Source organism: Hemitrygon akajei, unplaced genomic scaffold (genome assembly GCF_048418815.1).
Source record: "Hemitrygon akajei unplaced genomic scaffold, sHemAka1.3 Scf000068, whole genome shotgun sequence".
Taxonomy (NCBI): Eukaryota; Metazoa; Chordata; class Chondrichthyes; order Myliobatiformes; family Dasyatidae; genus Hemitrygon; species Hemitrygon akajei.
This window is the reverse complement of record NW_027331954.1, coordinates 4,053,880-4,078,974: the sequence shown is the minus strand read 5'-3', so window position 1 is coordinate 4,078,974 and position 25,095 is coordinate 4,053,880. Positions and strand designations below refer to the sequence as shown.

At 44.4% G+C, this 25,095-nt stretch overlaps 1 protein-coding gene across 2 annotated transcripts in view; it reads left to right on the top strand.

Annotated features, from left to right (window-relative positions):
* Nucleotides 1-25,095, top strand: part of LOC140722042 (uncharacterized) — a 50,388-nt gene that overhangs the window by 12,341 nt on the left and 12,952 nt on the right. The window contains exons 7-12 of one of the 2 annotated variants that reach the window (XM_073036851.1): nt 340-375; nt 5,685-5,735; nt 12,948-12,986; nt 14,058-14,108; nt 16,200-16,250; nt 20,801-20,851. In XM_073036851.1, coding sequence (XP_072892952.1) covers nt 340-375; nt 5,685-5,735; nt 12,948-12,986; nt 14,058-14,108; nt 16,200-16,250; nt 20,801-20,851 — 279 coding nt within the window. The remainder of the gene's footprint in view (nt 1-339; nt 376-5,684; nt 5,736-12,947; nt 12,987-14,057; nt 14,109-16,199; nt 16,251-20,800; nt 20,852-25,095) is intronic. The other variant, XM_073036852.1, reaches the window with a different exon arrangement.

Below are 25,095 nucleotides of genomic sequence, written 5' to 3'. Positions count from 1 at the left end.
CTCGGTCTTTAATCCAGTCCATGTGCTCAGCATTTTTCCATGTTTCATCGCTCACCCGAGATCTGGCCCCGCTCTGAACTCCCCTCTCTGACCCCGCCCTTCGCAGTTCTGCGTCGCTCAGCATCCCGCTTTGCTGGCAGGTCCACTACTTCTTTGTTACCTTCCCATTCTTCAAACTCTTCCCTTTTCAAGCTGAACCGATTTAACGTTCTGACAACGAGTCAGAACAGAGGGACGCTGTGTCAGGATCGGGAAATGGTTCAAAGGATAGAATAATGGGCCGGGTAGCAGATGTGTTACAGATAACGGAGATATAATTATTTATACTTTTCCCCACAGGATGGTCAGACGCAGCGTGAGTGCACCTGGAAAGGGGTAAGTGAGTCCGTGCGCTGGGTGATAAATTAACTAAAAGTGTCGCTGTACGCGTTGGGTGCTCAATCTGACGAACAGGTCGGATGCGTTCAGTTAACACCATGTGACCGTAGCTCGTTAAACTGCCTCATGTGCGGCACCTTTCTGAAAATCTAAGAACACAGAAACAATTGACTTTACTTTCCTTTAGCTGAGGATGAGCCGGCGTTTTCACAGGTAGATGATGTGTGTGAAAAATGCCTGTAAGGGATCATAGATCAATGATTGAGAACAAATACAGACAGAGCATAAAGGGAAATTCTACTGCAAAATTCAAAGTGGCGAAGAATACAATGCTAAAGAAGTTGTATTTAAATGCGCGCAGCATTCTGAATAAGGTGGACGAACTCCTGTTGCTATGACGTCATGGACACGCCCAACTCTTACGTCAGAATGCTGTTCATTGACTTTAGCTTTTCATTCAATACTGTGATCCCCTCCAAGCTGATCGCCAAATATCGTCAGCTAGTATCAGCTCCTCCCTCTGCATTTGGACCTTGGACTTTCTGACTAACAGACCCCAGTCTGTTAAGTTAGACTACCTCTCCTCCTCCATTCTCATCCTGAATACTGGCGTTCCTTAAGGCTGTGTGCTGAGCCATCTTCTGTACGCCCTATTCACCTATGCCTGCGTTCCTGTACGTTGCTATGATTCCATAATCAAGTTCTCAGACGTCACCACGGTGGTTGTCCTGAGCACAAGGGATGACCAGATGACCAACAGGGACGAGGTCCAACACCTGGCTACGTGCTGTGGCGACAGCAACCTGGCCCTTAACACAGAGAAGTCCAAGGAGATCCTTGTGGTCTTCAGGCATGCTAGGAGCCACACTCATGTCCCCATCTGCATTAACGGAGCTGTAGTGGAGTGTGTATCAAGCTTCAAATTCCTTGGTGTCCACATTTCCGATGATCTTACCTGGTCCCTGAACTCCTCCATCCTGATCAAAAAGGCGCAACAGCTCCTTTATTTCCTGAGGAGCAACAAAAAGTTCACCTCTGTCTCAGGATACGGACTAACGTTTATCGCTGTGCTATTGACAGCACCAACTGCATCTCAGTGTGGTATGGCAGTTGTCCCGTATCGGATTGCAAAGCACTCCAGCGTGTGGTTAAAACAGCCCACCTGATTAATGGGACCAAACTGCCCACCATTCAGAACATCTACCATCAACGCTTCCTGGTCAGGGCATAAAGATTTATTAACGATGCATCTCACCCTAATCATGGAGTTTTTACTTTCCTCCCATCCGATAGGTGCTACAGGAGCCTCCACTCCCCAATCCGCAGGTTCAGGGAGAGTTTCTTCCCTGAGGCAGTGACCCTGCTGAAGCTCACATCACAGCGCAAAACAGTTTTGCACCCATATTGTCCTATCTCAGTACTTTTATATTTGTGTGTTGTAGCACTTCTTATTCACAGTTGTTTTTTTATTTAATAATACTATTATTTTGTACTTTTGACTCGAAGCTAATTGCATTCCATTGGCTATGTATCTGTACTTGGCACAATGACTATAAAGTTGAATCTAATCTAATCTAATCACTGAGTAATAATTTAAAGAAAGTTGGGTGCTTGACATCTAAGGATATACTTTTTTAAAATTAAAAGACTGGCAAGATGGCATATCCGGTGGGTGGCTCTCTTGGTAATGGTATTCTATCGTTAGGACGAGATGACTTAGCTTCAGAGAATGTAGATTTTTTATTGGTGGAATTGGGAAAATGCAAGGGTAAAACATATTGTAGAAATCATATATGACATCGAAATGGTAGACAAGATGTGTGGTTTAGATTGCAGTTGGATCTGGAAAAGGCATGCCAGAAGGAAAATGGCAGAATTATAATGGAAAATTCAGTATGCAAAACGATTGAGAAAGTCATGTTGTGTCTGACCGCTAGGGAGGAATTTAGAGCAGCTTTTGCTTGACCCTACTCGGGGAAATCTATCTTCGTCTGGATGCTCTGTAATAACCCAGATCTTATTTTGGAGCTTAACGTAAAGGAACCCATAGGAGGCAGTGATCATGATATGACTGAATTCATACTGCAATGTGAGAGGCACTAACGTAGGTAGAGGTTTTGGCAATTTTGTTCAGTTATATCAGGAATTTAAAATAATGCATGGGGATCTTATTGAGACCAGCCTAATGTTGAAAGGACTAGATCAGGTGGACGTGGAGAGGGTATTTCCTGCGTGGGGAATCCAGAACTAGAAGGCATTTCTTGCAAATTCATGTACGATTCTTTAGAATGGCAGCTTAAGTCACTATCTCCTCCGGGAAAACACGTATTAAGCCCCGTTAACCCATCAAATATAGTATTTTTCAAAGTATTTGAACTGATAAGAGGGGCAAGAATAGGGAAAACGAATGGAAATGAAAAAGCGACTCTGCGGAGCCTGCGGCCGGGAGGAGAGCAGCGAGCGGCTCTCCTACCCAATCCCGTACTAGCGAGGCGGACGCTGGGGCTCGTTCAGGCTAAGCGGCGAATATGATCGAAATTTTGAAAGAGATAAGGGAGTTCCAGAAAGATATAAAACAGCAGCTACATGATATTAAGTCAGAGCTCGGCATCGTCAATCAGAAAATAGCGGTGGCAGAGACTCGAATTGAGAAGGTGGAAGATCGCGTTCAAAACGTTGAACGGATACTCAGTAAGACGATAAAGATGTTAAATGAACAAGAAAGTAAACTGCTTGACCTGGAGGGAAGATCACGGCGGGAAAATATCAGAATATACAACGTTCCCGAAGGATCTGAGTGTTTGTCTGTGACGGAGTTTGCCGGAAAGTTGCTGCAGGACGCGCTGGAGCTTCCCCCGACTGTGGAGCTGGAAACTGAGAGAGAGAGCATCGTGTGCTCGCCCCGAAGCCTGCCCGCGCTGCAGAGATAAGCCCCGTTCGATCATAATTAAACTCCTTCCATGCAGTACCAAGGCGGAGATTCTACGAAGGGCTTGAGGTCGGAAGAGGGTGTTTTCAGACGATAAATTAATATATTTCGACCAAGATAACACCCCCCCCCCTCCGCGGTCCTGCAGAAATGTAAAGAATAATCTGAAGTAAAGCGAATGCTAAAGCAAGAAAGGATTAGATTCCAAACTCCGTACCCTGCTAAACTTCGAGTGTTTTATCAAGATGAGACAGTGGAAGAGGCAATTACAGACATGAACGCCAGAGGGTTGCCCGATAGCGTGATCAAAGCGAGGGAAAGCCTGGCAGATGAATTATCCCGCTCTGCTTGGGAAATAGTGCGAGAATCGAGAAGACAGGAGACGGGAGGAGGCCGAGAGAAGTATATCAGGAAGAGACTGGGAGTTTTCCAATGACAGCCGTCACCCCCTCCAGAAAAGCCATTAGGTTTGGCTAACTTTAAAAATGTTGAAAAGCTAAACGGAAGCAAAAGTAGACGGTGATATACCTATCTCGAGAAATACTTATTATAATGTGGATTTTATATTACTCAGTTATTCTTCTTTATTCGATCACTTACTCCTATTCCTCACCAAAATATATATATATATGTGCATATATGTGTACGTATATAATATTTAGGGTTTCACTGCACCTTCCTGAAGTCCGCAAGTATGTCTTTTGTCTTCTCCACATTCAGGCTTCGGCTGCTCATTTTACACCAATCCCCCACGAGCTACACTTCCTCTCCACACTCCCTTCCGTCAACCAACAACTGTTCTGCTGAATGGAAACACGTTGACACGGTTTGATCTCCAAACCGGTCGCTACTATCGATCAGGTAATCATTCCTCCACGTGAGACGAACTCGCTGCAACTCGGTGGCCTTCGTCTTCTCCGGAGCTGGAACTTGCTGCTCCTGGTGCAGATGTGTTTATTCGGGATGTTGAACGTCAGCCTGACTTCCCACATTCCAACACTGCACCAGGAACGATACTTATTTAAACAATCTGCTCTAAGTACAGAGAGGGAGTGAGTTACAGGACAGTTTACCTCAACTAACTTGATCTCCCGAAAGCCAGACTGACTGTATATACCGGCACCTTCCGTTAATGAAACCCAGTTGCGAACTGATCGCCTCTTAAATAAAAAAAAAAACAGTTGAAGAATTACTGCCCTTATAACTTGATCGCCACCCTGATTCCAAACCTAGCTCTTCTGATGCAGCCTTGGCGTTGATTGTCCGTCTAGGCGAAAACTGGCTCGAAACACTACTTTTCTTTAATCTGATGCGTTTCCCTGACTGAATATATAGTTTGGTTTACTCACTGTCATTTGTTGGTTGGTCGTTCATTGAATCTGAAAAGAACATCCCTGGGGTGGATTGTCCACGTGATAAAGCACTCCAGAGATTATTACCCTGGACTCATATTTGTCGGAATTCTACAGAACTCTCTAAAATTTCCCTGCAGAACTCCCTCACATTGACTACCTGTATCGTTGGGTTCAACGTACACCAGGAAGAATGCTTGCTCACCCTCGCCATTGGGGTCCCAAAAGCCCGATCTGAGACATTCATGAGCCTGCAGCTCCAACTAACAGACGCGGGATGGAGAAAGTAGAACGCACTGATAAATTTGACAGATGTTTTTATCTCGCTTAAGCCTCACTATCTTAGACAGGCGCACTGTAAAGCCTAGCACTCTGAAAGGGATTTCCGCGAAAAGGGCACGTGAATTTTCCGCCATTTCTGTTGAGTCGCTCTCTGTTGACTGGTCGCCGCAGAACACATTAGCCTTGAGATGTTGATCAAATTACTGGTGTCTTCCACAGTGAAGACAGATGAAAAATACCTATTACGCTATTCCATCCATCATTTTGCTGAATCGCATTCACACCTCTCCAGTACAATGTGTCATTGTGTCTTCTCGCTTATCGCTCGTTATTTCCGTATCTTCAAAGCTGTTGCCAGACTTATCGCACAGAGTGTGATGCTGAGATTTCACGTCATCTCCACAGCTATCTCTCCAACCCAGTTCATGTGCTCAGCCTTTTACCCTGTTTAATAACTACCCGAGGTCGGGCCCAGCTTTGACCTCGTCTCTCTGCACCCTGCCCGTTGCAGTTCTGCGTCGCTGAGCATCCCGCTTTGCAAGCAGATCTACTGATGCTTTGTTTTCTTCACATTCTGCAAACTCACACTCTTTCGCACGAACCTGCTCAAAAGTTTTGACAGCGAGTCAGTAAAGCGGGATGGAATGACAGAAGCGGGAAGTAGTTCACTGGATGATTTAACGAGACGGGAAGCAGATAGGTTCTAGATTACGAAGATATAATTCTTTCTACTTTGCCCACAGGCCCGACAGACCCGCGATAGCTGCACTCCCAAGAGCTTCTCGCCGTGGCAGGTGAGTGGAAATGGAAGGCTGTGACTGTGCACGAGGCGATAGATGAACCAAAAGTGCTGGTGTATCGTGTGGGTGCTCAAACTGACGATCGGGTCGAGAGCTCTCTGGTAATGCCATGCAATTTAGTTCGTTAAGCAGCCTCATATGTGGCACCTTGTTAAAACGTTTCTGGCAATCTAAGAAAACAACAACTGACTTTTCTTTGCCTTCAGATTTCCTATAGCTGTTGGGCGTGTTTAAAATATTATGGCAGAGATAAGGGATCGAGTATGATGCAAATGATGATGAGTCGGCAGATTTACAAGTAGTGGATGCGTGTCACATGCATGTAAGGGAGGGCAAGTCAAGATTGGTGACAAATGCAGACAAAATAAATAATTAAATTCTACCACTGAGACAAAACTGAGCCAAAGAATGTAGGACTGAAGCTTTCGCATTTAGATCCGCGCAACATTCAGAATTACGTGGACGACCTTGTGGTGCAACCAGAGATTTCTCGCTGTGAAGTCGTGGGCATCACTGAGTAGTGCCTGAAAGAAGGTCATAGTTGAGAGCTTAGCATCTTCGGATATACTTTGTATCAGAAGGACAGATAGGAAGGCATATGCTGTGGGGTGGCTCTGTCGCAAACAGAAAGCATTACAAATTTAAAAAGAAACACGTGCAGCACCTTGTTAAAGTCTTTCTGAAAATCTAAGGAGTGAATATCAATTGACTCTCAGATTTACGAGAGTTGTTTGCAGTGGTTTAAACTAATATGGCTGAGGAATGTGAACAGTATGATACAGCTGAATATGAGCAATCTGTTTTACATTTAGATGCTATGTGTAACATGTACATGTGTTTAATGATGGAAAAATCCATGACTGGGTACAAATACAAACAGAACAAAGAGTTAAATTCCATCACACAGTCAAAGTTCAAAATGCGGAGAATATAGGACTGAAGGTGCCGTATTTAAATGCGCGGGGCATTCAGAATAATATAGACGAACTCGTGGTGCAGTTAGAGTTTGGTCGCTATGACATCGTGGGCATCACTGATTAGTGGCAGAAAGAAAGCAAACGTTTCGTGTATAACATCTAACGATACACTTTGTATCAACAAGACAGATAGGAAGGAATATACAGTAGGGCGGCTCTGTTGGCAACAGATGGGATAACATCTTCAGAAAGAGGCGAAAACAAAGGTGGAATCTTCGTTGGTGTAGTTAGGAAAATCTAAGAGAAAAATACACATTGTGGGAATCATATACAGGCCTCAAAATAGTAGACATAATGTATGGTTTAAATTGCAAAGGGAGCTAGAAGAGGCATATAAGAAGGAAAATGACACAATCTTAACGGGAACTTCAATCCACAAGGCTATTGGTAAAATCAGTTTGCCAACGCATTGCAAGTTAGGAATTCGTTGAATCGCTATAAGATTGCTTTTTAGAGCAGATTGTTCTCGAGTCCACTCGTGAAAACTATTTTACACTGGACTTTCTGTAATAATTCAGGAAGGTTGACGTACATGGAATCTTAGGAGACGGTGATCATAATCTGATTCAATTCATACTGCACTTTGATAGGAAGAAGTATAATTCACATCTCATAGTATTAGATTGGAATAAAGGGATTTATAAGGGCTTGAGTGATGTGCTTGTCCAGTTGGATTGTTGGAGAATATCGAAGAGGGTGATGGCAGACCAGAGATGACTGAAGATTCTGGGAACAACTCAGAAGGAACAGGACACATATGTAAGACAGCGGAAGAGTTTCACAAGTGAACAGGGTAGTCAACCGTGGCAGCTAATGGAAGATAAGGACTGCATAAAAACAATAGAAATGGCTTTTGTTTCAGCAAAAGTGAGTAGGAACCTTTTCAATTCGGGAAAAAAGGCATCCAAAAAGGAATAAGAATGGAAAAGATGACATATGAGAACAGACTAGCGAAAACGATAAGTCCAGAATACTAAAAGTTTTTTTTTTTGTTATATAGAGAGAAAAAAGGAATTGAGAGTTGATATTGAAACATTGTAAAATGTTGCTGGTAGAGTGCTAATGGGGGCAAGAAATCGCCAGTCAACAACAGGTACACTGCATCTGCCTTCACTGTTAAAGGCATTAGCGTTGCACCAGAGGTCCGTGAATATCAGGAAGCAGATATGAGTGCCGTTGCTATCAGAAAGGAACAGGTGAAAGGGAAACTTCAAAGACTTAAGGTGTATAAGTCACGTTGGCCAGTTCTACTACCATAAGACCATAAGACAAGGGAGCAGAAGTCGGCCATGCGGCCCATCGAGTCTGCTCCGCCATTTCATCATGAGCTGATTCAATCTCCCCTTTAGCCCCATTCCCCCGCCATCTCAACATCACCTTTGATGCCCTGACTACTCAGATACCTATCAATCTCTGTCTTATAACTTGGCCTCCACTGCTGTCCGTGGCAACAAATTCCATAGATTCTCCACCCTCTGACTAAAAACATTGTTTCGCATCTCTGTTCTGAATGGGCGCCCTGCAATCATCAAGTCATGTCCTGTCGTACTAGTCTTCCCCACCATGGGAAACAACTTTGCCACATCCAATCTGTCCATGGCTTTCAACATTCGAAATGTTTCTATGAGGTCCCCCCTCATTCTTCTAAACTCCAAGGAGTACAGTCCAAGCACGGTCAAACGTTCCTCACATGTTAACCTTCACGTTCCCGGAATAATTCTAGTGAATCTTCTCTGAGCCCTCTCCAATGTCAGTACATCCTTTCTTAAATAAGAAGCCGAAAACTACACACAGTATTGCACGTGAGGTCGGACCAGTGCTTTATAAAGCTTCTTCATCACATCCCTGATCCTATATTCTATTCCTCTAGAAATGAATGCCAACATTGCATTCGCCTTCTTCACCACCGACTCAACCTAGAGGTTAACCTTAAGGGTATCCTGCACGAGGACTCCCAAGAGAACTTTGAATTCTCTCCCCATGTAAATAATAGTCTGCCCGTTTATTCCTTCTACCAAAGTGCATGACCGTACATTTTCCGACATTGTAATCCATTTGCCAATCTATGCCCATTCCCCCAATCTATCCAAGTCTCTCTACAGACACTCTGTTTCCTCAGCACTAACGGCCCCTTCACCTATCTTTGTATCATCAGCAAACTTAGCCACAAAGCCATCTATTCCATTATCCAAATCGTTGATATACAATGTAAAAAGAAGCGACCCTAACACGGAACCCTATGGAACACAACTGGTAACGGCAGCCAACTAGAATGGGATCCCTTTATTCCCACTCTCTGTTTCCTGCCAATCAGGCAACGCTCTATCCACGAATGTAACTTTCCCGTAATTCCATGTGCTCTTATCTTGTTTAGCAGCCTCATGTGCAGCACCTTGTCAAAGGATTCCGAAAATCCAAATGCACAACATCCACTGCATCTCCCTTGTCTAGCCTAATTGTAATTTCTTCAAAAAATTGCACTAGGTTTGTCAGGCAGTATTTTCCTTTAAGGAAACCATGCTGAGTTCCGCCTATCATGTCATATGCCTCCAGGTACTCCGTAACCTCATCCTTGACAATCGACTCCAACAACTTTCCAAACACCGATGTCAAGCTAACAGGCCTATTATTTACTTTTACCTTCCTTGCCCCCTTCTTAAATAGCGAAGTGATATTTGCAATCTTCCAGTCCTCCGGAACCAGACCAAAATCTATCGGCTTTTGAACGATCACCGCTAATGCCTCCCCAATCTCCACTGTTACTTCCTTAAGAACACGAGGATCCATTCTATCTGGTCCAGGAGATTTATCTGCCCATAGACTATTCAGTTTCCTGAGTAGTTTCTCTGTCGCAATTGTGACTGCGCATATTTCTCTTCCCTGACACCGTTGAATGTCCGGCATATTGCTGATGTCTTCCTCAGTGAAGACTAATGCAAAATGCCCTTTCAGTCCCTCCGCCATCTCCTTATCTCCCATTACAATTTCATGTACTACTTGCCGGAGGCCCAAGAGATGTTGCTGAAGAGGTACCGGATGCAAAGTTTATGATCTCTCTAGAATCATTTGATTTCGGCGAGGTAGCCGAGGATTGGAAGAGTGTAAATGTCACTCCACTATTCAAGAATGGAGGATGGCAAAAGAAGGAATAACATGGCAAGTTAGTCTGGCGTCAGTGGTTGTGAAATTGTTGGATCAATTATCAGGAATGTTTCCAGATATTTGGAAACTAATTATTACATAACTCAAATTCAGCATGGTTTCTGTGAAAGGAAGTTTTGCCTGAAAAATCTGTAGATTTCTTCAAGGAAGTAACCAGCAGCATGAACAAAGGAGAGGTGGTGGAATTCATTTACTTGGATTTTCAGAAGGCTTTGGAGAAGATGCCACAAATAAGGCTGCTTAACAAGATAAAATGCTATAGCGTTACAGGAAAGGCTGGACGCAGAGGATAGGATTAAAACAGGCCTTTTCTGATTGCCTACCCATGACTGGTGGTGTTACTCAAGGGTCAGTATTGGGACGGCTGCTTTACACATTGTCTGTCCATGACTTAGATAAACGAATTGATAACTTTCTGGTAAAGATGGATGGAGGGTTGGGTAGTTCTGAGGAAGTTTAGAGTTCCTCAGGACATAGACAAACTGGACGACTCTGCCAGTTCCGCAGGACATAGTCAAACTGGACGAATCTGCCAAAAATATGGCAGATGGGAAACAGTGTTCGGAAATGTATGATAACGAATTTTGGTTAAAGGATCAATAATGTGGACTCTTATCTAAATGCGGGGAGGGAACAATCATACAGCGAGACTTATAGGATCTCGTGCAAGTTTCCCAAAAGTTTAATTTACAGGGTGAGTCTGGGGTAAGGTAAACAAATGCAGTGGTGTCATTTATTTTAACAGGAAGATAATATAAAAGCAAAGACAAAAGGATGTCACTGTTTAAGTTGCTAGTAAGCCGCACTTGCAAATTCTTCAACAGTTTTTGGTTCTTTTTTCTCAGAAAGGATGTGTTGTCATTAGAGAGAATTAAGTGGAAGTACACGAGAGTAATTTCGGGAATAACGGAGTTAAAATATCAGGAGCGTTTGACTTCTTTAGAGCTCCAAACCGGTAGTTTCGATCGATCATGTCTTCATTATCCTGTATGAGACGAAGGTCGTCGATCTGTAGTTCTTGTTCCTTGATAACCTCTCTCGGGAACTGTATCTTTGTGCCCCTAGTGCAGATGTGTTAATTTACGATGCTGGACGTCTGCCAGACTTCCTACTTCACACCTATGTACAGAACACTACTTCTGCAGCGATTCTCACCTCAGCACTATGCCAGAATAAATGAGGAATGGACAAATAAGTACAGAGAGAGTGCAACTTACAAGACGATTTGCCTCACCAAAGCCTGATCTCGCCCAAGCCTGATGAGCCGAACCCTCTCACAAAACAGGTCTCGCTGGTCCCTTTTAAATGAATTCCACTTTCTGAATTGTCGCTCCTCAATTCAGTAATAAAAAATAGAAACAAACAAAATAAAACAAAAACTTTCCTTCAAAATCTGGATCGCCGCCTAATGAAAATGTAACTCTTTTACTGCACCCCAATGTCGAATGGTCAACTCAGAGAAAACTCGCTCGAAACTCTTTTTTTTAATCTTCTGCGCGTTCGTAACTGAAAGATACCTCTTTTCACTCACAATCACTTGTTGATTGGTTGTTCCATGAATTCAGGAAATCTGCCGCAAAACTCTGCATTCAAACTCCCGATAGTCCTGCTTATGAACGAGCTCCTTTCACGCACCTCTGGTGTGGATTGTCCACGTGGTACAGATTACTGACATGGAGGTCCAGTTTGTCCGCTTTTATCGAGATCGTAAAGTCACTCTGCAGGGCTTCCACACCTCTTCTATCGACACCATTGGTACATATATACTGCAAGCCATGGCTGCTCACCCTTGTTCTTGGTGATCTCTCGGACCCGATTTGAGACACTCCTGATCCTGGCAACAGGCAGGTGTCTGTGTCTCCCCGTGGTTGGCCGTCCTTCACAATAGCTTCTAAAGTTGTACTCATAATTGTGGCGAAATTGCCCCAGGTGTACTCTGTGCTTGCTGTGCATTTCCTTTGCTTTACTTGACAATCACACAGCTACGGTCTACTGCAAACTAGCTCCCTATTGCTCCTATCTGTCACCTCTTAATTGTCCCGAATGCGTGGAAGATCATCAACTTCTTTTTGAGTTAGTTGATACTTTTTTTCAGAAGATGCAGCTCGGTGCAGTAATTGCAGATTTGTTTATTGAAGAGGGGGAAGTCTAGACATCCCGCATCGGAAACCGGTTACAGAACATTGACCCTGGAACAGTTCTCGCCAGCAGACAGGGAATGGAGAAATAAGAACTCAGTGATAACATAGCCAGACACTTTTCCCTCGCCTAAGCCTAAGGATCTTAGACTGGCGCACCCTAAAGCCTGGCATACTCAAAGTCATTGCCTGTACACATGCAATTGAATTTTCCGCCTTATCTAACGAATCCCTCTCTGTAGATTGGTTGCCGCACACCTCATCACACTTGAATGTTGGCCAAATTACGGGTGTCTTCCGCAGTGATGGTCACTGTAAATACTAATTGCGCTCATCCACTATGTCCCTGAATCCTATTTAAACCCCTCCAGCAACATGTTCAATTAATAATTGTTCATTCTAGCCTATTGCGTATGGTTGTTCAATTTATAATTGTTCCCTCTAGACTATTGATTGTTGTTGTTCAATTTATAATTGTTCCTTCTAGACTATTGCTTATTGTTTCCCTATCTAAAAATCTGTTCTTTTATGATCCTTGTGTTGTCCGTCTTAATTGTACAAAGTGCGCTCATGAGGTCTCACGTCGTTATCCACGGCCAGATCTTCAACTCATTTCACGTGCTCGGCCTATTGCCCTGTTTGACAACTCACCCGAGCTTTGGCCCAGCTCTCGGCTCCCCTCTCTGCTCACTGACCGTCACAGTTCTGCATCGCTGAGCATTCCGCTTTGCTGGCAGGTCCTCTAAACCTTTGTTTATTTTAGATTCTTCAAACAGATCCCCTTTCAAACTAACCTGCTCGAATGTCATGACAGCGAATGAGAAATGTGGTACGCTCTGACAGGACTGGGAAATGGACCAAAGGGTGGTTTAAGAAGCCGGGAGGTGATTACGCGTTACTGAGAAAGAGTTTTCTATTTTTCCCTACAGGAAACGCAAATTAAGAGCATCTCCACCTCCGCGACGCTTGTAAGTATAAATGTAGCGGTAAGTAGAACTCGAAGACTAGGTCTGTGCACGAGGCGATTAAAGTGTTGCCGTATCGGGTGCCTGCTCCATCTGACGGACGGGTCAGGAACGCCTCGGTAACACTATGCTTTCCTAGCTCGTTAACCAGCTTCGTGCGGCACGTTGTGCTCCTTAATTGGTTCCCTCATAAGCTGCAGCTCGGTGCACCTGGTGCAGATTTGTTTATCCGTGAGGGTGGACGACGTCTAGCCCTCCAGCATTGCGAAAACACCGCCGCTGTACCAATTCTCGTTAACCGACGAGGAATGGAGAAATAAGATCAAGTGATAAAGTTGCCGATAACTTTCCACCACCTACGCTTGAGGATCTTGGACTGGCGCACTCTAAAGCCTAACACGCACAAGTGCATTTCCGCGACACATGCGCTTGAATTTTCCGCTTTCCCAATGAATCCCTCTCTGCCGCTGGGTGTCCTGACAACACATTTCCCTTGAGATGTTGCTCAGATAACTGGTGTCTTCCACAGTGAAGAAAGATTCAAAGTGCCTGTTGCGCTTATCCATCATTTCCCTGAGTATCATTCAAACTTCTCCAGCGTCACGTTCAATGTGTAACTGTGCCTTAAAACCTATCGCTTATTCTTTCCATATCTTCAAATGTGTTTTTCCAGGGCCCCTTTGTTGTCCACCTTAGTTGTACAAAGTGCGCTGTTGAGATCTCACGTGATCATCTATTGCCAGCTCTTCAACCCACTTCATGTGCTCAGCCTTTAACCCTGTTTAGTACCTCAGCGGAGATGTGGTGCAGAATTGAGCTCCGTCTCTGCACTGGGGCGGTCGCGGTTCTGCGTCGCTATACATCCAACTTTGCTGACAGGCCCAGTCATTCGTTGTTCTTATCAAATTCTTCAAACTCATCCCTTTTCGAAATGACCTGTTGGAACGTTCTGATCAAAGTTAAAAACAGTGCACAGTGAGAGGACCGGGAACAAGTTCAAAGGTTGGGTTAATGAGCCGCGAAGCAGATAGGCTCCAGATTACACAAATATAATTGTTTCTATTTTGCTCACAGGGTTGGCCACCTCAGTCCACTTGCAGGGGTGGCAGTTTTTCAACTTGAGGGGTAAGTGGAAATTGAAGACTAACTGTTTTGCTGTACCGAGTGGGTGTTCAAACTAATGTTAGGGTCGGATGTGCTCCGTTAACACTATGTCATCTTAGCTCGGTAAGCCGCCTCATCTGTAGAACTTTGTGAAAGCCTTTCAGAAAATCTAATAAAACAATAATTGATTTTTCTATGCGTCCGATTTACAAGAGCAGTTGGGCGTGGTTAATATAACATCGCAGAGACAGGGATCCAGTATGATACAGTTGATGAAGGGCCAGCAAGTTTATAAGTAGATGATGTGGGTAAGATGCTTGTAGCGAAGGACGAGGGCAGACAGAGCAAAGAGATCAGTTCTACCGCAGAGGTGAATTTCAAATGGCGAGGAATGCAGGACTGACCCTGCTGCATTTAGATGCGTGCAGCATTTAGAATGGAATGGACCGACAATTAGACACTGACGCCATGGGCATCACTGAGTACCGGCTGAAAGACGGTCGAATGTGGGAGCTTAACATCTAAGGATATCCTTTTTTTGTCAACAACACATTCAGGAAGTCATATGCGTTGGGATAGCTCTGTTAGTAACAGATGAAATAACATCTGTAGAAAAATGTTAGGGTCAGAGAATGTGGAATCTTTGTAGGTGGAGTTAGGAAGTTCTACGAATAAATACACATGCAATATATAGAAGTCAGAATGATAGAGAACATGTGTGTATTACGTTGCAAAGGGAACTTGGAAAGGGCATGTAGGAAGGAACTCGTGAGTTAAATAGGAGGACAGATTCAGGCAGAAAAGGGAGGCTGCCAAGCGGAGCAGTCATCAAAGGAGCGTTCATCGACCGAAGTGATCTCAGGCAGAACGGTGGGGCATTGGTTCATTCGGGATTCGTGGATAACGGGTCGAAGTGAGGTATGTAAAGTCTGAGGAAGAGAAACAGGATATATGTCTGTGAGGCTGGTGTTCTGTTCTGGGTGTGAGATGTGGGAAATCCGGGAGACACCCAGCCTGCTGGACGACTACATGCACATCAGGTACGTCGAGCTGCTGCTCCTTAGGGACGAATTAGGGTACTAGACAGGTAGCTCGATGACCTTCGTCCTGTCAAGAAAAGTGAGAAGGAGTAGACAGGAGTTATAGTCAAGCCAGGATATGATTGGCTCCCTACAGCTCTTATCTATCACCTCCTCATTCTCCCTTATGAGTTGAAGATAATCAACTGCTTCTCCAGATCGTTCAAACGTTCTCAGAGAAGCGGCAGCACGGTGCAGCAGGTGCAGATTTGATTCTCCATAAAGGTTGACGCCAGGTAGACCTCCCGCATCGCAAACGCAATAGAAAATACTGCCTCCGGAGCAATTGGCACTGCCAGATGAGAAATGGAGAAGTACGAACATAATGATAAAGTTGTTACTTCCCTTAAGTATGAGGAACTGAGACAGGCGCACTCTAAAACTTAGCGCACTAAAAGGCACTGCCGCGAAGCTGCACCTGAACTATCCGCCGTTTCTGTTGAATCCCTCTCCGTTGACTGGACCCGTCACGGCACGCATGCCTCTGCATGTTGGTCAAATTACTGGTATCTTCCACAGTGAAGACAGATGCAAACTACCTATTCCGCTCATCCATCCATCCATCATTTCCCTGAACTCCATTCAAAGCTCTCCAGCACAATTTGCAATAGCCCATGGTTTTTGTCTCCGTATTTTCAATTCTGTTCTTTTGATACCCGCCTGAATCGCACAAAGTGCTCTGCTGAGATCTCACGTGACCTCCGCATCCAGATCTTCAACCCAGTTCATGTGCTCAGCCTTTCGCCCCGTTTCATAACTCACCCGAGATCGGCCCCCGCTCTGATCTCCCCTCGCTGCACCCCGCCCGTCCCAGTTCTGCGTCGCTCAGCATCCCGCTTTGCTGGCACGTCCACTGATTCTTTGCCTTTTGTACACATTGTTCAAAGTCATTCACTTCGGCACTAACGTTCTGACGTCAGAACAATGTGACGCTCTCTTAGGATCGGGAAATGGTTCAAATTGTGGTTTAATGAGACGGGAAGCAGATGGGTTCTGGATTACGGAGATATAAGTATTTCTATTTTGCCCACAGGGCCGACGAAAATACCACAACTGCACCTCCGGTGCCTACTCGCCTTGACAGGTAAATGGAAATCGAAGACAGTGACTATGCGCGGGACGGAAAATGAACCAGAAGTGCTGCTGTATCGCGCGGGTGCTCAAACTGACGGTAGTGTCAGGAGCGCTCTCGTAATACTATGTAATTTAGCTCGTTAAGCAATCACATATGTGTCAACTTGTTAAAGGGTTTCCGAAAGCCGAAGAAAACAACAATTGACTTTTCTTTTTGGTCAGAATTACTGGAGCTGTTGGGGGTGGTTAAATAAATATGGCAGGTCTCAGGGATTGAGTATGATACGATTGATGTCGAGCCCGCAGTAGAGGATGTGTTTCAATATGCTTGTGAGGGAGGACAAGTCAATGATTGATTACAAATGCCGACAGAGCAAAGAGTTAAATTCTACCACAGAAACAAAGTTCAATGGGCGAAGAATTCAGGATTGAAGATTCCCCATGTAGATCCAGGCAGCCTTCAGAACTCGTGGTGCAACCAGAATTTGGTCGCTATAACTGCGTGGGCGTCATTGAGTAGCGGCTGAAAGACCAGCTGGAAAAATGGGCTGAAAAAATAGCAGATAGAGATTAATACAGACAAGTGTGTGGTATTGTAGTTTGGAAAGAGAAACCAAGGTAGAACATACAATAGTGATAACATTGTTTGGAAAACACTCAGTAAACCCAAAAGAAATCCTCACAACGGACCCGGGTGATACGAATTAACAAAAGAGAAACAGAGGATTGAAATTTGTTTTATACAAATGTAATGAAGGAGAACTTCCACACCCAACGCACTGATACCGATGAATACCTGTGGGAATATGTGGCCACCAATCCCTCACTTGACTGCAGACTGGACACCTGTTGTGGAGGCGGCCATAGAAATAATCCGTTTCACAAATCTATTAGAATTATTTGAGGAGGTTACTAGGAAAGTGGATGAAGGGAAGGCAGTGGATGTTGTCTACATGGACTTCAGTAATGCCTTTGACAAGGTCCCGTATAGGAGGTTAGTTAGCAATATTTTCTGTCGCTAGGTACACATGGTGAGGTAATAAACTGGATTAGAGATTGGCTCATTGGGAGAAGCCAGAGAGCGGTAGTAGAGGATTGTTTCTCTGAGTGGAGGCCTGGGACCAGTGGTATGCCACAGGGATGAGTGCTGGGTCCATTGTTATTAGTCATCTATATCAATGATCTGGATGATAATGTGGCAAATTGGATCAGCAAGTTTGTTGAACATACAAAGTTTTGAGGTCCAGTGGACAGTGAGGAAGGTTTTCAAATCTTGCAGAGGGATTTGGACCAGCTGGAAAAATGTGGTGAAAAAATAGCAGATAAAGATTAATACAGACAAGTGTGAGGTATTGTACTTTGGAAAGACAAACCAAGGTAGAACATACAATGGTAGAGCACTGATGAGTACAGTAGAACCGAGAGATCTGGGAATACAGGAACAAAATTCCCTAAAAGTGGCGTCACGGGTAGATAGGGTTGTAAAGAGTGCTTTTGGTACGTTGGCCTTTATAAATGAAAGTATTGAGTATAAGAGTTGGAATATCATGGTGAGTTTGTATAAGGCATTGGTGAGGCCGAATTTGGAGTATTGTGTGCAGTTCTGGTCACCAAATTGCAGGAAGGATATCAATTAGTTTGAAACTGTGCAGAGACGGATTACAAGGATGTCGCTGGGACTTGAGAAAATGAGTTACAAAGAAAGTTTGAATAGGTTAGGGCTTTATTCCCTGGAGCGTAGAAGAATGAGGGGAGATTTAATAGAGGTATATAAAATGATGATGCGTATAGATAGAGTGAATGCAAACAGGCTTTCTCCAATGAGGCTAGGGGAGAAAAAAAACAGTGGACATGGGTTAAGGTTGAAGGGGGAAAAGTTTAAAGGTAACATGGAGGGAGCTTCTTCACACAGAGAGTGGTGAGAGTGTGGAATGAAGTAGTGAATGCAGGCTCACTTTTAACATTTAAGAAAAACTTGGTCAGGTACTTGGATGAGAGGTATATGGAGGGATATAGGCCAGGTGCAGGTCGGTGGGACTAGGCTGACAAATGCTTCGGCACAGCCAAGAAGCGCCAAAAGGCATGTTTTTGTGCTGTAGTGTTCTATGGTTCTATGACTGTTGTATGCATTCTAGCCAATCGGAACTTTGTCGCCCTGTCTTTTGAAGCTGGTAGGAGTTGATTTTGCGGGCTTTTGCCAGAGAGGGAGGGACATGAGGAGAGAAGGTGCGAATGGAGAGATTTGGTAGACCGCCGGACGGGGTGGACTCGGATCAAGGGTCCCAAGGGTAGCGACGATCAGAGGAAGTCGATGTTGAACGATCGGCCTGTGACTGAGCTCCAACTTTGCGCACTGACTGTTTAATAAGATTGTTTATTTTTTCTTTTATTTCGTTTCTCTACTAACCAGATAGTCAAACTAACAGCTATGAAGCTCAATCGTTTAATCGCATATTGTGCACTGTTTGCTATTTCGGGATACTGCTCTGTAACAGGGGACAAATCGCGCAGCATCCACCCAAACGTGATTCCTTCCGTTTGCCCGGGCCGGGGTTTATCACCCATTATATTAAGCCGCTAGGCGAAGCGAAGGTTGCATAAAAAACTGCTCTTTTAAGGCACCACGATGTTGAAAGCCCAATTCGAAGAAAACTTGCTCAAAACTCTGCTTATTGTTTTAATCCTACGCAGGTCCCTGCCTGAAAGGTATTTCTGTTTACGTATACTTGCTTATTGATCGGTCGCCCCATGAATTTAGAAAATCTACCGCGAATCTCTATATTCACGATCTCGAAAATCCTGCTCTTGGACCAGCTCTTTTCACGCACCCCTGGTTTGGATTGTCCACGTGGTACAACAATAGAGAGGATACTGTCCTGTAGGTCCTGTTTGTCAACTTTCTATCGAGCCCCCTTAAACTCTTTCTGCAGGATCTCGTGTTTTTCGCTCTTTATGCTATAGAAACATAAAAAGATACAACACTTTGCAGGTCCTTCGGCCCACAATATTGTGCCGACGTTTAAACCATGCCTCTCATATAACCCTCCACCTTAAATTCCTCCATCTACCTGTCTACTAGTATCCTAAATTTCACTAGTGTATCTGCCTCCACCACTGACTCAAGCAGTGCATTCCACGCACCAACCACTCTCTGAGTAAAATACCTTCCTCTAATACCCCCTTGAACTTCCCTCCCATTACCTTGAAGATATGACCTCTTGTATTGAGCAGTGGTGCCCTGGGGAAGAGGCGCTGGCTGTCCACTCTATCTATTCGTCTTAATAAGCCATTTGTGCTTATATACTCCAAGACATTGCTTCTCTCCCTTGCCGTTGGTCATCTCTTGGACCCGATCTGAGTCATCCCTCACCCTGCCAATGGATAGGTAACATATCATCCGGGTATCGCAATGGTGCCCACAGAGTCTCGTCTCTATTCTATCACACTGCAGTCATCTTCACCATTCTGCCCTTCTGAGCCACAGCACCACTCTCAGTGCCAGAGACCCGGTGACCGTGTGTCTGTCGTGTTTGGCCGTCCTCTTCTTATTGTGTTAGAGTTCTGGTCACCGAATTATAGGAAAGATATCAACAAAATAGAGAGAGTACAGAGGAGATTTCCTAGCATGTTACCTGGGTTTCAGCACCTAAGTTACAGGGAAAGGATGAACAAGTTAGGTCTTTATTCCTTGGAGCGTAGAAGGTTGAGGGGGGCCTTGATAGAGGTATTTAAAATTATTAGGGGAATAAATAGTGTTGACGTGGATAGGATTTTTCCATTGAGAGTAGGGGAGATTCAAACAGGAGGACATGTTGAAAGTTAGGGGGCAGAAGTTTAAGGGTAACACGAGGGGGAATTTCTTTACTCAGAGAGTGGTAGCTGTGTGGAATGAGCTTCCAGTAGAAGTCGTAGATGCAAGTTCAGTATTGTCATTTAAAGTAAAATTGGATGGGTATATGGATAGGAAAGGAATGGATGGTTATGGGCTGAGTGCGGGCCCGTAGATCTAGGTGAGTGTAAGCGTTGGCATGGACTAGAAGGGCAGAGATGGCCTGTTTCCGTGCGGTAATTGTTATACGGTTATACTGTGGGGAAACTGTCACAGGTGAACTCAGTCCTTGCTGTGCATTACCGTTAAATTACTTGACAATCACACAGCTACTGTCTCCTGCGAACAAAGTACGCTCCTGAGGTCTTGCATGGTCATCCACAGACAGCCCTTCAACCCAGCTCATGTACTCAGCCTTACGCCCTGCTTAGTAACTTACCCGGGCTCTGGCCCAGCTCTCGGCTCCCCCCTCTGCTCACTGTCCGTCGCAGTTGTGCCTCGCTGAGCATCCCGTCCGGCTGGCAAGTCCTCTAATCCTTTGTTTACTTCACACGCTTCAAACGGATCCCTTCTCAGGCTGACGTGCTTGAAAACTTTGGCAGCGAATCAGAAATGCAGGTCGCCGTTGGTAGCATGACCGGGAAATGGCCAAAAGGATGGTTTGATGACAGGGGAAGCGGATTATGGATTCCAGATCACGGAGATATAATCATTTCTATGTTTCCCCACAGGCTCAGCAAACGTAGCATACGCACATCTGCGGGGGCCTTTACCAGTGGCGGGTAAGTTGAAATCGGACTCTGTGACTATGAGCTCCAATCAAGCTCCAGTTCCGCCGTATCGGGTGGCTGCTCAAACTGACGGAAAAGGTCGCGTGCGCTTCGGTAACACCATGCGTACTTTGCTCGCTGAGCTTCCTCATGGGCGGCAACTTGTTGAAGCATTTCTGAGAATCTAAGGAAGCAATTGACTTTCTCAGATTTACCAGAGCCGTTGAAAGTTGTGTAAACTAATATGGCAGTGGAACGGGAAACGGGATGTATTGCTGAGGATGCGCCCACGGGTTTATATGTAGATGCTGTTTGTAGCATTAACGTAAGGGAGGAGATGTCAATGGTTGCGTACAAATGCAGACAGAACAAAGAGTTAAATTCAGGCACAGAGGCAAAGTTCCAAAGGGCGAAGAATGCAGAATGGAAGGTGCTGCATTTAAATGCGCGTGGCATTCAGAATAACGTGAATGACCTCGCGGCGCAATTTGGGATTGGTCGTGGCTGAAAGATCACCATAGCTGGGAGCTTAACATCAAAAGATATACTCTGTATTGAAGGGAAAACCAGGGAGTTTTAGGCGGTGTTATGGATCTCTTGGTATCAGTTGGTAATGCATCTTTAGAAAGAGATTGCAAAGAGTCCTGGACCGTTGAATCTTTGTAGGTGGAGTTATGAAACCGAAAGGTTATAAACAAAAGCTATTTGGGATGCATATACGGAACTCAAAATAGTAGTCGTGTTTTTGAGATTGCAAAATGAGCTAGAAAATGAGTATTAGAAGTGTAAACTCTCATTTATAATGAAGGTCTTCAATATGTAAGGTTATTGATGGAAAAGTTTGGTGTGGGATAACAACACAGGGTATTTGTCGATCGCCTAAGAGATGGCTTTTTTAAGCAGCTGTAGGTTACTCAGGGAGAGGCAATATTAGATTAGTTGTTGTGTAATAAACCAGGCCTTATGAGGGAGATTAAAGTAGGACAAAAAAAAACCTTCAGGAGAGTGTGCTCATAATATGATTGAATTTATACTACAATTTTAGAGGGAGTCGCGTAACTCACATGAATCAGTATCGCAATGAATTAAAGGGATATAGAGGCCCATGGGAAAGGAGCTTGCCGAGGTGGATTGGAGGAAGATACTGGCTGACTTGACGGGAAATCAGAGATGTTTCTGGTTTTAATTTTCCAAGGCACAGGACAGATGTGTACCGCAGAGGAAAATGTTATCAAGTCGCACGGCTAGTCAACCGTGGCTGACAAAGGGCGGTAAGGATTGCATTACAAAAAGGAGAGGACATATGAGGTAGCAAAAGTCAGCGGTAAATTGGATGCTTCCGCTGTTTTTAAAATATCCAGCAAAAGGCAACTAAAAGTGATAAAAAGGGAAGAGATGAAATTTGGTGGCATACTAGCCAATAATATAATGCACGATACCAAAAGTTATTTTCTTCCCAGTTACGTTAAGAGGTATTCACACTGACATTTGAGACGGAGAAGCTAGAGTCGTATGTATCATCATTACCACGGCGGAAATGGAATTGCAGTGGCATGAGAGAGGAGTTGGCTAAAATTGAATGGAAAACTGCACCGGCAGCTTTGAAGGCAGAGCACCAATGGCTGGAATTTCCGAAAAAAATTAGGAAGGCGCTGGTTATATACACCCTTCAGAGGAAGAAGCATTGTAAAGTAAATGAGTGACATCCATTTCTGTCAGGAGGCGTCAAAAGCAACACAAAAGACAAAACGAATTCTTATAGTAGAGCAAACATTAATGGGAAGTTAGAGGACTGGGAAACATTTAAAAACCAGCAGAAGAGAAATAAATATTAATTGAAAAGAAAAATTTGGAACGCGAAGACGAAGTACCCAATAATATTAAATACGACGTCAAAGGTTTATTCAGATGCATACTGTGTACAAGAGTGACGGGGGTGGATATCGGACTTTTGGAAACAAAGCTGCAGAGTTGGTAATGGGGGACAGGGAAAAGGCGGACGAACTGAACAAGTATTTTGCATCACACGTTACTGTGGAAAACTTCAGGGGATAGAGAGTCACAGCGGGCAGAAGTGTGAGAAGGTGCCATTTCAAAGAAGAAAATTCTAGGAAATGGGTAATGTGGATGTCACCTGTTCTGGATGGCATACATTCCAGGTTTCTGAAGAAGAACTGAAGAGATTCTGGAGGCATTAATTGTCCTGGTTCCGAAATAAATCCTCAGACATGGATACGGAGGAATGGCAAATTGCAAATGACACGTAACTCCTCAAGAAGGGAGAGGCGTACATTTAAAGAAATTATAGACAGGTTAACCCGACATCAGCGGTTGGTAAGGATGTAGTTCGGCGAAGTTGCAGACCCATGATAAAATAGCCCCTGATCAGCAGGATATCCTCAAGGGAACCTCCTGTTTGAAAATCTGTTGTTTTTTTTTGAGAAAATAAGAAGCAACATAGCCAGAGGGGGATGATATATACATGGACTTTCAGAATGCCCTCAAAAAGGTACCGCTCGTGAGTTTGCTTAACAACGTAAGAGCCGATGGTATTACAGAAAATATACTAGCATGGATAGGCAGAAGGCAAATTGTGCGAATAAAGCGACCCCTTTTTGGTTGTCTGCCGGTGACTATGGTTGCTCCTCAGGGATCAGTGTTTGGAGAGCTTCTTTTAAAGTTTCGTGTCATGAATTGAATAATAAACTGATACCTTTGTGGCGAAGTTTGCAGATGATACGAAATATGTAGACTTTCAGACAGTTTAGAGGAGATTAATGGGCTAGGTAAAGACTTAGTCAGATGAAACAATTGCACAAACAAGTGGCAGATAGAATACTTGTCAGAAAGTTGATGGTTATGTAACTTGGCAGAAGAAATAAATGGGTAGGTTACATTCCAACGGCAGAAACAAAATCAAAGATTCGAGGGGCAAAGGATTTCGGGTGTCCTTGAGCAAGAATATAAAGTCAGGTTTCCTTGCCGAATCGCAGGTGCGGAAGGCAAGTACAATGTCAGCAACTATTTCAAGAGAAGTAGCATAGAAGAAAGCAAGGCCGTAATATTGAGGCTTTCTATAGCATTGAGGAGGACTCACCTGGAGTTGGTACGCAGTTTCGGGCCTCTCTTCTAAGGAATGATGTGCTGACATTTTCGAGGATTCAAAGGACGTTCAGGAAAATTTGTCTGGGATTGGAAGGACTGTCATGTAAAAAACAAACAGGAGGAAATCTGCAGATGCTGGAAATACAAATAACACACACAAAATGCTGGTGGAACGCAGCAGGCCAGGCAGCATCTAACAGGAGTAGCACTATCGACGTTTCGGGCCGAGACCCTTCGTCAGGACTAGCTGAAAGGAAAGTTACTAAGAGATTTCAACGCGGTGGGGGTAGGGGGAAATGCGAAATGATAGGAAAAGACCGGAGTGGGTGGGGTAAAGCTGAGAGCTGGAAAGGTGATTGGCCAAAATGATACGGAGCTGGAGAAGGAAAAGGATCATGGAACGGGTGTCCTCGGGAGAAAGAAAGAAAGAAAGAAAGAAAGGAAGGAGGAGGGGAGCACCAGAGGGAGATGGAGAACAAGCAGAGTGATGGGCAGAGAGAGACAGAAAGAGAGAGAAAAAGAAGCAAATAAATATGCCAGGGATGGGGTAAGAATGCGAGGAGGGGCATTAACGGAAGTTAGAGAAGTCAATGGTCATGCCATTATGTTGGAGGCTACTCAGCCGGTATATAAGGTGTTGTTTCTCCAACATGAGTGTGGCTTCATCTTGACAGTAGAGGAGGCCATGAATAGACATGTCAGAATGAGAATGGGACGTGCAAGTAAAATGTGTGGTCACTGGGAAACATCTGATTGTTCTTGGCCTCTCCTCATTAGAGTTCAGAAGAGCGAGGGTGTCCGAATTCAAACCCATTGAATGTTGAAAGTTTTTCGATAGAGATCATTTGAAGGTTTACGTCCAATTGTGCCGGAGTCTAAGACAAGAGGAAACAGCAGAATAGAGGGGTGTCCTTTAGAAGTAAATCTGTGGACTTAGTTGCCACAGGCAGTTGTTGTGCCGAGTTATTTAGTATATTACAGACACAGCGACACTGAATGCTGATTAGTCAGGACCTGAAGGGATACGTGAAAAGACAGGAGATAGTGGCCGAAAGGGAACACAAAATGGATCAGCTGTGATAAAATGATGCAACAGACTCAATGGACCAAATGGGCGCATTCTGCGCCTGTACCTTACGGCCCTGTGCTCT